This window comes from Rhopilema esculentum, chromosome 11 (genome assembly GCF_057945365.1).
Source record: "Rhopilema esculentum isolate cy_ngs chromosome 11, ASM5794536v1, whole genome shotgun sequence".
Lineage (NCBI taxonomy): Eukaryota > Metazoa > Cnidaria > Scyphozoa > Rhizostomeae > Rhizostomatidae > Rhopilema > Rhopilema esculentum.
In genome coordinates, this window is record NC_142825.1 from 4595683 (window position 1) to 4612480 (window position 16798).

Consider the following 16798-nt stretch of genomic DNA (forward strand, 5'->3'; position numbering starts at 1 on the left):
TTTAGAAAAGAAAAAGAAAAGAGGTTTATTGAAAATATCAACCTGTAGACAGGGAAAACAATCGAAAGAAAATATTGTCAAGGGAACGACTAAGAGAAGGTTACAAAAAAAGGAGAAATTTTAGAAATGAAAAGAAAAAAGGTTTATTGAAAATATCAATCTCTAGAAAGGGAAAAGAATCGCAAGGGGAGCCTGTCAAGGGAACAACTAAAAGAAGGTTAGAAAAAAATATCGATTTCATTTTGGGGAGAATTCCCAAAGTTATTCTAAGCTTTAATCCTATAACCTGAAAATGAATAAATGCACAACTTAAGCTCAATACTCTTGGCAGTATGGCACGGGTTCTCTAATTCTGATCTAAATGATATCTTTCAGTTGTTACCTTATTTCTCTTTAAGTCAATTAAGTCAATACTCTTACCTGATGCCAAATTAAAACATTACTAGTTGTTTTACTCGCAGATAACAAAAATTATCTGACAATTCGCAAAATTTCCTTTTTTACTAAAACGATACAGTCTTCAAGACATATGATCATCAAAGATAACATGGAATTTTCACCCTTCCATATGAATGCTTCCAGTAAAAAATCTTCCGAAAATGCATTAAGGAGGTTGTAGGTAATGCTTTGATTACAGACAGGAAGTTCATAAAGGAAGCGGACAATGTTTCGATGGAAAAGGAAGGAACATTGTAATAAAGCTTGAAATCAAAACAGAAGGGTTAACAGAAGACAGCAAATGCAGAAAAAACATTTCGATTGTGTATAAAAATTGTGTAAATAAAAAATTAAAACCAAGGGAGTAGGTTAATTGCAAAGCTGAACCTGTAAAAGAGACGGAAACATTTAGAGGAAGACTTTTCGATAGGGCATTAAGGAAGTTAAAAGTAAAATTTTAAATCAAGACAGTAGGTTTATTAAAGGAGTATAAAAAAGAGTAAAGAAAAGAAGAAGAATGAGAAGAAGTAATAGACGAACAGGAAAGATAGGAAGGAGAGAAAAGAAAAAAAGAAAATAATAAAAAGAAGGAAGAAAGAATGAGAAGAACCAAGAAAGAAGTAACAAACAAGAAGAAGGATAGGGAGAAGAGGTGGAAGAAAAAGAGAAAAAGAAAAGACGTAGCAGCGCTAAACAAAGAAAATAAAGAAGAAAAAGAACATTTGGCATGATAAGAAAAAGTTGAAGCAGAAAAAGAAGAGAAAGAGAAAGAGGAGGGGGAACAGAAAATGAAAAGTAGAAGGGGACAAAGAAGAAGAAAGAGAAGAAAAAGTAGAAGAAATGCAGAAGGAAGAGGAGCAGAAGAGGAAGAAAATAAGAAAGAAACGAAGGAGAAAAATACGGAAGGGAAGACGGAGGAGAAGATGGAGTAGAAAAATAAGAAGCAAAAAAGTAATGGAAAAGAAAAAATGGTAGAAAGAGAAGAATAAAAATAAAGAACGAGAAAAAGAGAAGTAAAACGGAAAAAGGGGTAGTTGTGGAAGGTGTAAAGGAGAAGAATAAAGACAAGGAGTAAAAAGAGAAAAGAAGAAAACAAAATAAAAAAAAAGTAGAGAAGTAGTCATGCTAGAGAAAGAAGGAAGAGAAAAACAAGAAAAAGTACTAGAAAGTGTAGAAGAAAAAATGAAGAAGAAAAATAGGAGAAATAGGAAGGAAGACTAAGATTTAAAGAAAACGAAGGCGATAAAGAAAAAGGGAGAAAAGGGAAGTAAAAGATGACAGAGAAGAAGAACTAAGAAAAAAGAAAGGAGAATGATGGAAGAAGAAAAGGAGGAAGAATAAAGAAGAAAAGAAAAGAGTAGTGGAAAGAAAAGAAGAAGAATTAGTAGAAGCAGAAGTAGAGGAAGAAAGAGAGGGGAAAGGGTAGAAGGTTGAGAAAGAGAAGAGGTAGAAAAAGAAGTAGTAGAAGAAGAGGAAGAAAAAGAAAGTAACAAAGAGGAAAAAAAGAAAAAGAAATATAATCTGGCTATTGAAAGACAAGAGTTTGTGACTCTTTAACATTCAATTTCGATGGAATGGGTTAAAGAAAACAGGGAATCTATAAAAAAGAGAAAACTGAGTCAAACATTTTGACTCGTTGTTTGAACGTTTACAGAAAGACTGTGGTTCTTACTTGTCCTATGATGGTTCTGCCTATACAAGCAAATAAAAAAGATAAAGCGATAAAGTTCAGTGAAGACGACAAGGAGAAACACAACGGAAGGGTGTTATAAGAAGATTCAATAGACAAAGTGCGCTTTGCATAACTAAAGAAAAGCTATAAACATTGATCATATCATTAAAAGCTTACCAAATAGATTCTGTCCTTTGGTGTAGACTTCATTATAAACGGCCTGCAGAACATAGAAACATAATCAAATGTATGCAATAACGAAAATCCAGGCACATTTTGAGGGGAGGGGGGGGGGGGTTTGCAAGTGTTTATCTACCGAGTACATTTTGGCAGCATTACACTCCGTTAATGCGATCAGAATATTTTAGCATTGTTAATATTTAAATTTCAGCTATTACAAAGCAACTTCAGCTGTAAAACTATTAGTTTTATGAAAGTTCTTAAATAAGCTTTTGTGGTCACGTAGTTTATTCAACCTTTAGAAACACTGAATAGAACTCTTCTGTTTTTCAACTGGACCCACTTCTTGATAACAGACAAGTTCTGTGAAATGTATTTCTCGCACGAAATTAGCGTAAGGAGATGAAGACGATCTGGTGCATTGTGCTTCGTAGTTACAGAGACGGGGACCACAAAACTGAGCCTGGGTGCTAAGAATGAAGTTTAGTGACATTGGAGGACCCACCGGTTCGGTCCAAAGCGAAAGAAAATTTTTGAAATTAAGCCTTCTAGGATGGCTAGAAACGCATCTCCCAGACTAAAATTGTCTCTGTTTTTGTCGAATATCTTGTGATTAATCTTCTTCTGCGAAGTTCCTAAACATTCTCTTCTGGATCAACAGAAAAACTGAACTGCAAAACTTTTTAACATCTTTGAATGTTTTCAAAAATTATATGAAGTACAATTTTCTACAAAAAAGTTTATCTATTCGTCAAAATTCCAATTTTACCGATTAAAATCCCAATTTTACCGACTAAGACACAAATGCCTATTCTTGGGGGTGTTACACCCCTCACACCCCCCCCCCCCCCATGGAACCGGCTCTGCCTAAATCCATAAAGCGTGAAATTGTCAACCAAGAAATCGGGAAAATATGCAACTGATTTCGTACAGAACTTTAAAGAATGTATGGAAATAGTTTGGATAATATGCAGCCCCTAAAAGGTAATCTGTACTCTACTGTCTGCTATCAAATATTGTGGCCACGCAAGTTCCGTATGAATTTTCTTTTGATAGAAAGAACCAATCAGGGGTGAGAGATTTTCCGCAACAATGAACATGAAATCATGTTTGCATTAGCAGCAAATCATCGTAGAGACAGACTGGTTTTAAAGCCCAACTCCCATACAGTAAAAGTAATGCAAGAATGGGTTTTCTTTATAGAGTAAAATTCTAAGAATTGCTAAGCATGTTCAAATGGGCTAACTATCTACAAAATCAACCGATTTGTAATAAAAACAGTAAAAATGAGAACAGTCCTTTATATGCTTAATCTGTACCTTATACCTCTAACATAAACAGCAAAATACAGCTTGAGAACATGACGAAATACACGCCATTACCGGAAGAAAAATCCCGAAAAACAAAATGCATCAAACATATGTTTACTTAGACTTTGATAAAATAAACCTAACAAGCAAAAGCGATGGGAACAAGGGAGCCTCCCGTTTCTTAAAGGCAACACGGGAACAACTCTTATCTTTAACAGGGATCAAGGGAATTTTGACAATTCTCGAGAGCTTTTAGGAAGCATTTAAACAATATTATTGGAAACAGGGGAGATTTTTTAAGAATTCTTAAGATTTTGGGAACACAGACCTCTTGGGGGTCTTATTAATGTGAAAAATGATACGAAAATAGTAAACACTGACGACCAAAAGACTTCCAATTTTTTTAAGTAGTTGTTTCATATGTTGAATAAAGATGAGTAGTCGACAATTGTAACTACATAAGACTATATATTTCGTCTACGTTTTCGAAATATTTTACATGATCCACCTATCTTCTTGTGTTTGACTTGGAAAGCCCGCAAAGTGTACCCTGATAATCTGGTTTTCATTTCTCTGTCTCTTGTCTGGTTTGGAAGAAAACGACTTCGAGATAAAGTTTAGTCTCCATGACTGCCAATTCATGGACTCTTTTAAAGGAGAGCCAAAGTGTGTTCAATTATAATTAGTTTGTCCTTATCATCCTTTGCTATTTGCCCTTTTGATTTAAATCGATATAAGTTATACTCTAGTAACCATTTTCCGTTCCAGAAGGAGGGTGGGGTCCAGAAGGAGGGTGGGGTCCAGAAGGAGGGTGGGGTCCAGAAGGAGGGTGGGGTCCAGAAGGAGGGTGGGGTCCAGAAGGAGGATGGGGTCCAGAAGGAGGGTGGGGTCCAGAAGGAGGGTGTGGTCCAGAAGGAGGATGGGGTCCAGAAGGAGGGTGGGGTCCAAGCTTATCTCAAGACCACACTATAACGTCTCTGCATAAGTTAACACTACAGATATTGAAAAAAACGTGTTTACTCTAGAGAGCGCCAGTCTGGCAATTTCGTGTCGTTTTTTGCTGGGAGCGTGATCATTGGGTAGAATCCAAAAATATCAACTCCCTTTGGCTCCAAGGCATATTTTTCGAAACACTTGTGGAAGACGTTAAGGAGAGTAGTGCTTGTTACACTAAGAGTAAAAAAATAATTTTCGCGGATGACATTTGAATGTGTGCATGGTGGGAAGTCGTGAAAAGAAGACTTTTAGTGATATGTAATTGATTGATTCACTAGCTAAAATCGATCTGGCTGTTTCAATGTATGGCAAGGCGAAGCTCAAAAGTAGAAACATCTTTATACCCGCTTTCAAAACTCTGTCTACAATAACCAACTTAATTTAAAAAATTTGATCAGTTATGTCACAGTAAAAATTTGAACAGAGGATGATGATTCAAAGGTTAGCGAAACAAAAGAAGAAAAAAGGCATCATATGGCACCGGATATTTTGATAGAGCAAGAAATAGGTAAAAAGATTCTTATTCAACCTTTAGGATTTAGCTAGGATACTAGATCAGTGTAACAAGTCCCAGGAGCATATTGAACCACGGTTTTGAAAAAAGAGTCTCTTCAATGGAAACACGGAAGACACTTCGCTGCCAGCGAAATCGCATACCTTATTATGTGGCATATATACACTAAAAGTGGGTATCATGAGCGGCTGCAATGGCGGGAGCAAAAGGGTCTGCATAAACGTTGGACAAAATTTCAAAGTGCATATTGGTGTTTACATTGTAACATTGATACAAATAGATGCAAATGTAGAAAGGGGCTGAGCCTCCCTGAGCCCTCCTCTTCTAAAGCTCTGGTGTTTACATTGTAACAAGAAAAAAATTTGTACAAGTTTTGCTATGTTTCCGTTCCACACAGCGTTATCGCTGCTGAAACCATTGTGTTTACTTCTGTGCTAGGCAGGGACGAAGTTAAAAGGGGGTGTAGGCATGCCCGTCGCTCTAGGTGGTGTAGTGTTATACAACTAGTTTTGTCTGTCGTGTATCATGTTTGTGCTTCGTTATTGTTAATGAGAATGTCTTTCGATGTTTGCGTCAGTAATTTTGTTTGTCATCGTGCCATCTCTATTTTAGTTGTTATTAGTTCATTTGCCGTTAATTTGTGTCATTAGGGTTTTATGTGCGTCACTCGTGTTGTTAAAAGCGTATGTTCTTTGAGTGCAAGTCCAGTCGAGTCGAAGTTGTCGTTGAAAGAAGTCGTTATGTTGTAATCGTTGGTTGTTGCTAATTTATACTTTCACTATTGAAGAACCTTGGTTTAAAAAAAAAACGTTATTTTACATTGGTGACCACGACGTGACGAATTCGCAGAAAAAAATGGAAATGATTTCAACAGAACAATTCAGAGAAATTCTGTTGGATATTATAAAGACCGTTGTATCTCACATGGCCGAAAGGGTGAGGTTGGCAGAGGAGAATGGGAGAAATTTCTTCGTGAATCGAACTAATGTCTATCGTGCTGAAGATGGCCAGCCCATTTGCTATTGTTGTTTGCGCGTTGGTCACGTTGCCAAATATTGTAGGGACAGGAAATTTTCTTTAGCATCCCAGGAGAAGTGTGATCAAAATGAACCTGTGATTGTTGCCTCGGTAGCTGAAGAGCGACCTCGGGTTACCTTTATTGGCAACATCAAAAGAAATGAGCCACACTTTCAAGATCTTCAAACTCGAGTTAAGAAATTGGAGGAGATTGTCAATGAATTGGAGTCACATAAACTATCACGACCAATGGTGACGCGACTGCTTTCTTCAAAACCAATGGAAGTTGACGAGGGTTTATTAGCCACAACATATGAAAAAAATTTGATTGACACTAAAAGAAGAGAAGGACCTTTCCGTGTACACAATGTTATTATAGCCTCGGGTAGAGAACCGTATGGACGGAATAAACTTGGACAGGGACATTATTTCTTAGATGGTACTTGATTTACTCATTTCAGTAAAATTATTTGATTGATTCTTCGTGCTGCCTTATAATACTTTTATGTTTCTTCCCCTTCGAGAGATCAAGCCAGGAGGCTTGTCTTTCAAAGGGGGAAGTAATGTTATACAACTAGTTTTGTCTGTCGTGTATCATGTTTGTGCTTCGTTATTGTTAATGAGAATGTCTTTCGATGTTTGCGTCAGTAATTTTGTTTGTCATCGTGCCATCTCTATTTTAGTTGTTATTAGTTCATTTGCCGTTAATTTGTGTCATTAGGGTTTTATGTGCGTCACTCGTGTTGTTAAAAGCGTATGTTCTTTGAGTGCAAGTCCAGTCGAGTCGAAGTTGTCGTTGAAAGAAGTCGTTATGTTGTAATCGTTGGTTGTTGCTAATTTATACTTTCACTATTGAAGAACCTTGGTTTAAAAAAAAAAAAAACGTAGTTTTACAGTAGGTTGGCAGCCCCTTGAAAAAAAATCCATTACAAAAACGAAGAGTTTTTGCTATCTAGAGGTCCCTAATCGGCAAATTTAAAATCTTGCTGGCCAATAAAAGATGGCTCGCCCACTTGTCGGCAAATGGGACTTGGAAATCCCTTCGAGCACAATAGCTAGGAGACGGGCCTGGATGTAATGAAAGGGGATGTGACACCCCGCCCCCTCCCCAATTATTCATGAGCTGGTCGGTAAATCTTCAGTTGGTCAACAAAATCCAAGTTTGTCGGTAAAATCGTCAATCGGTAGGTGATATGGCATCTACATTTTTCATGTCTTCGTCTCTTTGTCTACTATTGAGGACCCTCTACTCCCCCGCCCCCATTACCTTGAAGGTTACCTCGGGTGCTACACCTCGGGTACTAGGCTTTTCGCATTTTCATTCTACTTAGACTATTGGATTATTCTACCTCAAAATGTGTTGCTTCGCCATTTTTTTTGTAACAACATCTTTGTGTAATGTTTAAAAACACGAATCGATGATAGAACAGACCAACTGGTTTCATGCCAACATTTCACTGGCAGTTTTAGCGGCAGTGCGTGCAAGTCAATGCAAGATCAACCAGCGATGGTCCTACATTTTTCAGAAAAATACATTACAAATGCAAATAACTGATTTTGAAAATAAAAAAAATAAACCCCATAACCCTCACATTGATGTTCAATAATCAAGGCGGACACTTGTGCATCACATAATGTGAGTGGCAGACCATAAAACACTTGAAAGATTATTATCAACACAGTAGTTATTGAACAATCAACATATTGCATGACGCTTACCATATTCACTTTGAAAATGATCCTCAAGCTCCAGCTGGAATTGTTTGTGTCGCCATTTTAAAATTTGGCACGCGATCAACAAAACAAAGGATGCCCCTCCTCAGCGACCATAGCCTTTTGGATCTTCAGGTTGCCCCTAGCCTTTTGTTTTCTTAGAAAGGCCAGGTTGGGCCGGAGAATTATTTCCGGTTTCGCTAGCACTAGCACTAGCAGCTAAGGAAAAACAATCAAAAGAGTGGTCCGGTGAACGCGAAACTGATGTTGCTGGCAAAATGGGGAAGAAGTTTATTTTTCTGTTATCTTTGTTGGTTACTTTATCAAATGAATTCAGGCAAGCACTAGGAGAAAAGGTTGATAACCTGTCATGTATTGGGGATGATGGTTCTGCAGTAGACTGGTAAGATTTGTTGTTGTCTCTTAAGAACTTTACTTTATTATATGTTCTCATACTTTTAATATTTGACAGTTATGGCAAATGAAAATTCTGTTGCTTATTTGAGGTTCATTGCATACAAGCTACCACGAAAGTCTGATGTCCCAGTAGAACGTGGTTATGGATATGCATACTTGGATGCCAAATCAGATGGCTTTAAACTTTCAAACTTCTCTGTTGCGGACACAAAAAGCGCCATGGGAGCGACCATGCAGCAAGTCTACACGAATGCCAAAACACACGAAGATGACATGACATATGTTTTCTACAATGATGAAGACCCTGAAGGTAGTGATTGATCCAGTTAAATAAAAAGCAACTTACAATTGATTAGAGTATTTCAAATTCTTTTTTAAGATGTTTCGTTTTTGTTGCACATGCTTGAAGATGCATTTTTCAACTAACAATGCGTCAAGATGATTCCTTTTTTAATCCAAACACTTGGCAACTTTTAGAACAACAAAATGGCGCAAACACAATTTATTAAAGTTAACATTTAAAAGTGCCAATTTTTGAGAGATGTGCTTTGCCAGGGTCCTAGCTATAGACATGATGCAGAGTTGTATCTGTTGTTCTGGAAAACTTTTCTTGCTTTCATGTATAATAAGAGTCATGTGGTTTACTAATATAAATATATTTTGCAGGAAAGGAATATTCCTATCATGGTCATTCTAAAGGTGACTTTGCATTTGGTAAAAGCAGTGGATTTTGGCTGATTCACAGTGTGCCAAAGTATCCAAATTTCATTCATGATGGGTATGGTTATCCCCAAAGTGGAGCCTATTATGGACAAATGTTTTTGTGTGTTACCTTCAGTTCATCACAATTTGATTCTGTTGGAATGCAGTTGAGATATGCTGATCCTCATGTCCAGGATTCTAATCTTCCAAGATCACTGACTCATCAGTTCCCTAATATTAATGCTTTGCTACAAGGTATGCTGTGAACAATCTCCTACTTTTTCAAATAAGACTAAGAGGTTTTTCTAAAAGTTTCCATTTTAACTTCAAAACACTATGTCCTGGTGCATTTTGATGGTCATTTAAACTCCCATTGGTTGGACTAGATATAACATTGCATAATATTAGATATTATTTAATTGGCAATGCTAATTCTGAATGTTTTCTCAATCATAAATGCACCACAGAGTCCATTTTTGACTGAGTGGACATAGTGCCTTTAAAAAGCAATCATACCTCTAGACAACACTTGCTAGGTTCAACACAAGAGAAAAATTTTTTTGTCTTCCATGAACCTAAACTAATTAATTAAATCGAGTTGAAGACATTTTCATACACTATGTGTTTCCTACTAATCTCATGAAATCTTTTGTCAACAGATGATGTCATCACAGGGGTACCATATAGCCATACAGTGCGTCTTGTGTCAATTGCTGGCTCAGGATTTACTCATTTCTCAAAGAACAAGAATTTTGGGAAAGACTTGTACCATGAATTGGTTGCCCCATCCTTGAAGTGTAATCTTCTGACTGAAACATGGCAACATGGCTCTAGCAAAATCGGTCAATCGTGTGATGGTTTCACCGTAGAGGATATAACAAGAATAAAAGTTGATACAGAAGACAAGGAATTTGAATTTAGCAACTATGCTGACCATTCAAAGTTTGCTGTGGGAAAATCAGACAGTTTTTATGTTTGTATTGGAGATATCAACAGGATGGTGAGTTGATAGTTTCTTAAACATTTCTGCACTGTTCTTTGACCATTAATTGCCTTTCCTGCTAGCGACAATTATTCTGTACTTCTGCTCAGTAAATTTGAAATTTGATATCAAAACCACTTAGCAATGCTGAGCATTCTACAATCTTCAAATACAACCACTCTCCTTTATATCACACTATAACCTTTTTGGGATAGATGCCAGATGGTCCACATGCAGGTTGTCATCAATCTGGTAGGTGTAATATTTGAAGTAATAGCTTCACCTTTTCCTTGCAAGTTTCATGTAGCCAAGTTTTCATGAATGTAAACCTTCTTTGCCTACCTATTGCCTAAGAAGAACACTGATATACTTTTTTAGAGCAAAATTTCATCAGAATGAACAATAAATGTAATGTCGTATTCAATTATAGGAAACACAGTTCAAGAGGGGAGGTGGCACCCTTTGTACCAGCAACAAGTACATATGGACACATTTCAAAAAACTAGCAGAAAAGATCAACAGTTGTGACAGTGAATGGAATACAGAACCAGTTGGTATTCACCAATACCTTTAAACTTTCTGGATTAGATTGGATTTATTTAGTACATTTTGTTGTTATCATTTAAGCAGAAGAATCATATTTTACCAAAATGCATTGATGTTCCAGATATTTAATTGATTGTAGATGTAGAGGATTGACTTAAGCAGTTAAGTCAATCAACAAGCATATTTATTATTTTTTCAAAATACCAATTTAGGATTTGAAATTTGATCTTGTAGGGGCCCCCCATATATTTGCAAGATGCCTTGTTGGCCATATTTTTGTGTGTGAAATCATGAAATCTAGATTTTTTTGCATGATTTCGCGAAAAAAGATTCCTATGTGAGGCGTGAAACATGAGTTTTCCTTGCGTTATGTAGTGAAAAGGCTTCAACTATCCTTGAATTCTTGAATGAAATTTTGAATGATAATTTAGAAATTCTAAACCTGCATAACATTCCTTGCGTCATACTTCCTTTATAACAGTGTACTAATTGAGAAGGAATACAATGGACAGCCCCACCCCCCCCCCCAATATGAATTTTGTTCCGACAGCATTGTAGCCCCAAACTTGGCCTGAAATGTTTTTAGTATTGTATTGAAATTGACCCAATTACTCAAAAATTAATGCATACTAAATTCAAGCAGATACATTATTTAGTTGACTGGAAGTCATAAAAAACCCCTCCATTTCCTGAAACCAGACTTACATCCAAATGCTACTTGTTCACTCTCAACTCTTTAAAATTTTAAAAAATTCTGGTTTTGAGAAAGCATTTTGTTAACGTATTGTTACATTACCTTTTACAGGTATTGATGAATGCTTTCAACCATGGATTCATTTTGATTTAACTAATCCAGCTGTTTAATTTGTCAATATCTTCACAGGATACCTATTCTCTATGCTGCACTATCATAAATGTTGCTCAGGTGGACTAAGTAACAATTTAAAACTTTTGCTACATGGCTGGGGTCTTACAGAAAACAGGATTCAGGGTAGCTTGACACCTACTCTTGAATTAGAGAGATAAACTTCAGGAAAATGAAACAAAATCAGTGTATATGAATAAAAATGGGAAAATCAATCATTCTAACAAAGTTCCTTTTAAATAGGTTCATATTTTTAGAAAAATTGAAATTTTGCTTGTTGTTTGTTGTCTGCTATCTTCTTGCAAACTTAAGTGCTTTGAAATTAATGCTTGTGCCACAAAAGACTGTTTGCAGCAAATTTTACCTAACAGTGAATATTTTCATCTTGTCCAAGAAAACTCCCTTCTAGAGAGTTACAATAAATAAACATCAAATCCTTTATTTTGCAAGGATGATGAGACAATGCAAAACAAGAAGTTTGCTCTTACCAACTTCTCACAAATTATGGCCACATCTTTTTTAGACCTACTTTGGAAAAACAGCCAATCTACTCTAAATTAATTTGTTAGGTTGTAGAAAAGCATTTACAAAACACTGTGACCAATTCAAAGTATTTTCAAGTGCAGAAATGCCTCTCTTGTGGTCAGGTAATAAAAATTCTGTATCTATGCTCATTGTAGACAGCAGACAAAGAATCATAAACTTGAAAAATAATTCACGACATATCCATGGTGACATAACTAAAGGAAAAGCAAACTTACAGATAATGAATGCATAGTTCATGTAATTGAAAAGTTCTAGTTTAAATTAAGACAATATCATTTAATTTCATACAACAGTCATTTCTTATTTACTTTGTTGACTCCTCCAAATATGCAATTAGATCTAAAAAATAAAAAAGTGTATAGGGTCAAACAAACTACCACATAAAACAAAACGTTTTTGGTAACCAAGTGCTTAGAGAAGACACATATACATCAGACATATTAGCTTAGACATATATACTTCCTGACAAAAAATCCATTATTAGGGCCCTGTATCATTGAACGTAAAATATACCCCATTATTGCAAACATTTTAAGCCAACAAAGTGTAGTTACTCAAAATATAGTACATTTTTTTATAAATATAGAAGAACCCATCATATAAGTTGTATCAGAATAGCTTTTACTGGGTACTATAATAGTGCTGCCCAACACAGGCCAATCTGAATCAAATCAGGTATGACAGAGGAACGGACCTGACAGAGGTAGAGTGTTTGTATCAGACATGGTCACATCAAAGTGAGATGCCACTGAACAAAATTCAACCAGGAAAAATCAGCAAGATAATTTGCAGTGATGAGTTTGATATGCTTTCTCAAAGACAATAAAGAACAGCAATAATGACAAACAGGAGTGCCAGTTTGCACTGGTGCTAAATGATGTAATCATCCCCCTTCCTGGGGATTATTTTATTCTGTGCTATTTCAATAGCAAACAAATTTATCAATCAAATAGCAATAGACAACAGAACACTTTATCTCCTGTTGAATGGAAAGTGTCAATGGGGCAATGATCATGATTCAAAAAAGGCACTTTCATTGGTTGCTTGTCATAATTTCTGCTCAATATTGTTTTAGAGAGAGCCTATCAAACTTCATGGCAGCAACTTACTGTCTGTCTGTAAATTATAAATCTAAACTGAAAAATACCTTGCAAAGTTAATTAAAACATCATTGCCAAGTTAAATAAACCTACCAGCACGTTCTCCTTTCTTTTTAAGACCAGCAAAAACCATTTTAGTTCCTGGAATGTATTTGGCTGGATTCTCAAGATAAACCCATAGGGTGTCTTTACTCCATGTTATTCCTTTCTTCTTATTTGCTTCAGTATAAGAGAAACCTGGAGACTGTCCTGTTTTTCTTCCGAAAAGCCCATGAAGATTTGGACCCGTTTTGTGTTTTCCACCCTTTGATATAAAAACAATTGTTATTAAGAACATGGGTGGGAATTACATTTTGTCATCATAATTTTAATCACACTTTACCTTAAAACAACAGTTCTGAAACAAAATGGTGTTTCTGTCTGCCTTTTGACTGTGTAGGAACTGTTGCTTTGCATTTTTATGCCAGTAAAACATAAAATTGGGTAAAATTTAACTAGACTTATGGCATCTAAAATTTATTCAAGTAGCATTTATTAAAATAACAACTTACAGACACGTAAGAGTCAATTAGATAAATTGCCTACTTTTATTTTTTCATTTAATCTGGCTGTGACTTTAACCTCAAAAGGTTATGCATGCCAAAGAGAATTATTGATGGATTCAAGTTGATGTCATCAATTTGGTATCTCGCTATCTATGGACCTTTTTAGAAAATGGACTTCAGAATTGAAATCTTCATCTTTGAATTAGTTTATACTGAAAATTCATATTGTTTGGCAGATTCGGTGGCATGTTACTTTGTTTCGAATATTTAGATATTTCTTTAGAGTTGAACAGAACTTGCTGCTGCAGTGAGAAAATTTCACTACAGCAACAAAGTCCATTGGAATGTATAGTAAAAGCTAAATTTTGAAAATGGGGTAATTCGCAGCCTGACTGCCCAAACAATTTGAAATTTTCGACACAGACCAAATTCAACATGAAGGTTCCAATTCTGCTATCCAATTTTGCTAATTGCTCGAATCCGAGAATTAATCTATATAAAAAAGAGCTGTTTTCTTGCTGGCTTAGAAAGGTCATTTCAAAAGAAAAAACCAACAATGGCAAAAAACATCTACTTAGGTTAAGTTTGCTGTTTAAAAACCAGGCACACAGTGAGAGAATTTTAAGTAAGTAATAACAGGCAATTCTTTTAATACCTCTTGCACAGTGTGACACTGATCACATCTTTGCTTAAATACTTTTGCGCCCTTGGTCGCATCCCCTTGGGGAATTTCACCAGAGTCCTTCTTCTTACCCATTCCTTTGGGTAAAAGTATATAGTTAGAAAACAGCCAAATAAACTGTGAAAAATTTCAATACATTAATTTGCTGTGTCTACAAAGTCATTATATTCTTGTTTTAAGTAAGGGGATTTTTATGCAATTAACCACACTATGCTAGGGTAAACATTTTCAAAGGCCATAGATAAACCTTAGTGGGCCACATTTCAACCCTTTTTTTGTTGTAATAATGAATAAGTGGTTGAAACCATTATCTTCATTGTTTAGGTTGTAGATTCAAGCCTTGTCATAAACTGTGATTCCTACAGTTACAAAACATGTAATTTCAGGGCAAAGTTATGACCTCCATCAACAACCCTTGAACTCGGGCTAAGGTCTTGGAATATACTGAGTTAGACTGTTGACTGCTCTGCTTAATCAAAGGCTTTTCACCAACTTTACAACAAGTTTTCAATTTACTCTGTCTCTCTCTGGCTGACAAGCAAACGTTTGTAGATAATAATTAGAAAAAAATTAAAATCGTTTTAACTTAGCAATCAGGTGAATTTATATTGTTGAAGTATGTTCCTTTTGGGCAGGTCCTGTAACTAACGAAATTTTCAAGTCCGTCGAAAAAGTTACATAACAACCGACCGGCAAAAATTTTAACCTACACAGTGGACGAGAAAACTATATCAGGCATATTTCACGATTTTCATACATAAAATTACAATATAACTTTCTTGAACCCGGTTAAATATTCTCAGTGTCCAAAGTTTTATTCATTCGAGTGAGTTTAATGTTCACTTGGGCCGTAACGCTAACAAGAAATAATTTTATCAATTTTCATAACATTGACAACTGAACGAAATCCAAGTCTTGGAAAAACAAAAGTACGACGTGCCCTTTAATATCAAACATTCAAATTAACATACATTCAAGTTTAACATACTAAGGCTTCTAACAAGAAACTTAATGGGGCATGGAATAAGTTGCATTTAGGCCCGAGGAAACACGCCTGTGCAGGTGATACATCTGTTATTAACAACTGCCAGCGACAAAACCGGCTCTGAAGGAAAAACCTTAAAATATAAGTTAAATACTAGCAATTACTCACTTTTAACAGCACAAAGTTCTTCCTGGCAAAGCAGAAATCGACGACAGCTTATTCGTCACGTTCTCTCTCGAGTGAGTGCGAAAATTGAAAGACCGACCTCAAGTATCGCGTGCTCTTCAACGGACTTTTATGACGTAACATGTTCATCAGGTTCTTTCATTTCTCGGACGGTTTCGGACAACTTCGTGTGACTAGTATTGTATATACGAACAAAACAAGAAATCGGGAGCAAAATGTTGGGGGGGGGGGCTCGAGCCCCCAATAATTGTCAAACTGTAATACTGGGCAGCCCCCTCCATATGAATTTCGTTCCGACGGCACTGAGGGGTGTAGTGCTATGAAAAGAAGAAACAGGATCTTCATAAAAAATGCAAAATTCTCCAAAGCAAAGCATTACCGTAAAAGCTCTATTAAGCCTCCGTGGGGCTTATTTAATTTTCGAGGTCCTAGAGGAGGGCTTAATAGAGAGGGGGGCTTATTGGAGAGGGGGGTTTGTTTCAAAATCAAGATCAAGGATAAAAAAATGATTTTTATTTTCCTGTACTTTTCTGGTTTATATCTAAATACGAAAATGTATAACAAAATAATGGCTGAAATCTTATTGTTAAATCATGAAATGTAAGTCTAAATCTATGATGGTTTCCTCCTCTTCATCTGAATCAATGATTAAATCAGCAACATCTTCCTGCAAAACATCATCATCTGGTATTGCTTCAAAAGGATCAATATCACTTTCCTCTAGGCCTTGAAGACTTTACATGGGCCATTTCCAGGGGCGCCTATACAGGGGGGGCTGGAGGGGCAGAGGGGGCAAGAAGTGCCCTGAAATATAAGAAAATACTATAGAATTTTATCGATAATTGATGACCACTTTGAATATTCTCTTTACGTTAATATCTATTAGAAAGTACTAGAAAGATGATAACACCAGCACAGAAATGCAGAGAAAGAAAAAAGTTTGTCTGTGACAATGTCGGCCACAAGAGGGAGAGCGACAAAGATAATAGATGATTAACAAAAGACTTGTTCCCGAAGTACTACTCCAGCAACCTAAGGAGGATAAATCGGTATGAAAACTTTGCGGGCAATCAAAATTTTACAACCAGCCCATTTATAACAGCCATGATTTTTATAAAACCAAATATCGTGAATTGTGAGCGACAAGGCCATTTAATAACCATTTTCATTTATGGATAATTTCGTCAACGTTTTCTTTATGTTTTGAATCTCTGATAGTAAAAAACCTAGCTCTATGGGTGGTGCATATTCAAGTTAATATTTTATTATGTTACCCCACTCTCACCCCCCTCCCACCTAGGAATGCTCGATTACGTTAGTAGGAAAATTCACCATTTGCCCTCTGCACCAACACTGCCCCTCTTGCCCTAATCGTGTGCAGGCGTCCCTGGCCATTTCTAAT

At 36.2% G+C, this 16798-nt stretch overlaps 2 protein-coding genes and 1 long non-coding RNA gene across 3 annotated transcripts in view; 1 reads left to right on the forward strand and 2 right to left on the reverse strand.

Moving 5' to 3' along the window:
- LOC148958945 (uncharacterized) overlaps nucleotides 1–7924 on the reverse strand; it is a 48631-nt gene extending 40707 nt beyond the window's left edge. The window contains exons 1-2 of the long non-coding RNA XR_016144237.1: nucleotides 7847–7924; nucleotides 2288–2330 (exon numbers count right to left, since the gene is read on the reverse strand). This is a non-coding gene — a long non-coding RNA (uncharacterized LOC148958945). The remainder of the gene's footprint in view (nucleotides 1–2287; nucleotides 2331–7846) is intronic.
- Nucleotides 7925–8110: 186 nt separating this feature from the next.
- LOC135693750 (plancitoxin-1) lies at nucleotides 8111–10998 on the forward strand. The gene is made up of 5 exons (XM_065212312.2): nucleotides 8111–8243; nucleotides 8347–8567; nucleotides 8924–9214; nucleotides 9619–9959; nucleotides 10372–10998. The coding sequence occupies exons 1-5, from the start codon at nucleotides 8119–8121 to the stop codon at nucleotides 10513–10515; spliced, it is 1122 nt and encodes a 373-aa protein (XP_065068384.2). The 5' UTR covers nucleotides 8111–8118; the 3' UTR covers nucleotides 10516–10998.
- Nucleotides 10999–12055: 1057 nt separating this feature from the next.
- LOC135693751 (cytochrome c) lies at nucleotides 12056–15535 on the reverse strand. The gene is made up of 4 exons (XM_065212314.2): nucleotides 15379–15535; nucleotides 14199–14302; nucleotides 13092–13302; nucleotides 12056–12237 (listed from the first exon to the last, which is right to left on the reverse strand). Exons 2-4 carry the CDS (start codon nucleotides 14298–14300, stop codon nucleotides 12203–12205), a joined length of 348 nt encoding a protein of 115 aa, XP_065068386.1. The 5' UTR covers nucleotides 14301–14302; nucleotides 15379–15535; the 3' UTR covers nucleotides 12056–12202.
- Between the last annotated feature and the right edge of the window lie 1263 nt (nucleotides 15536–16798).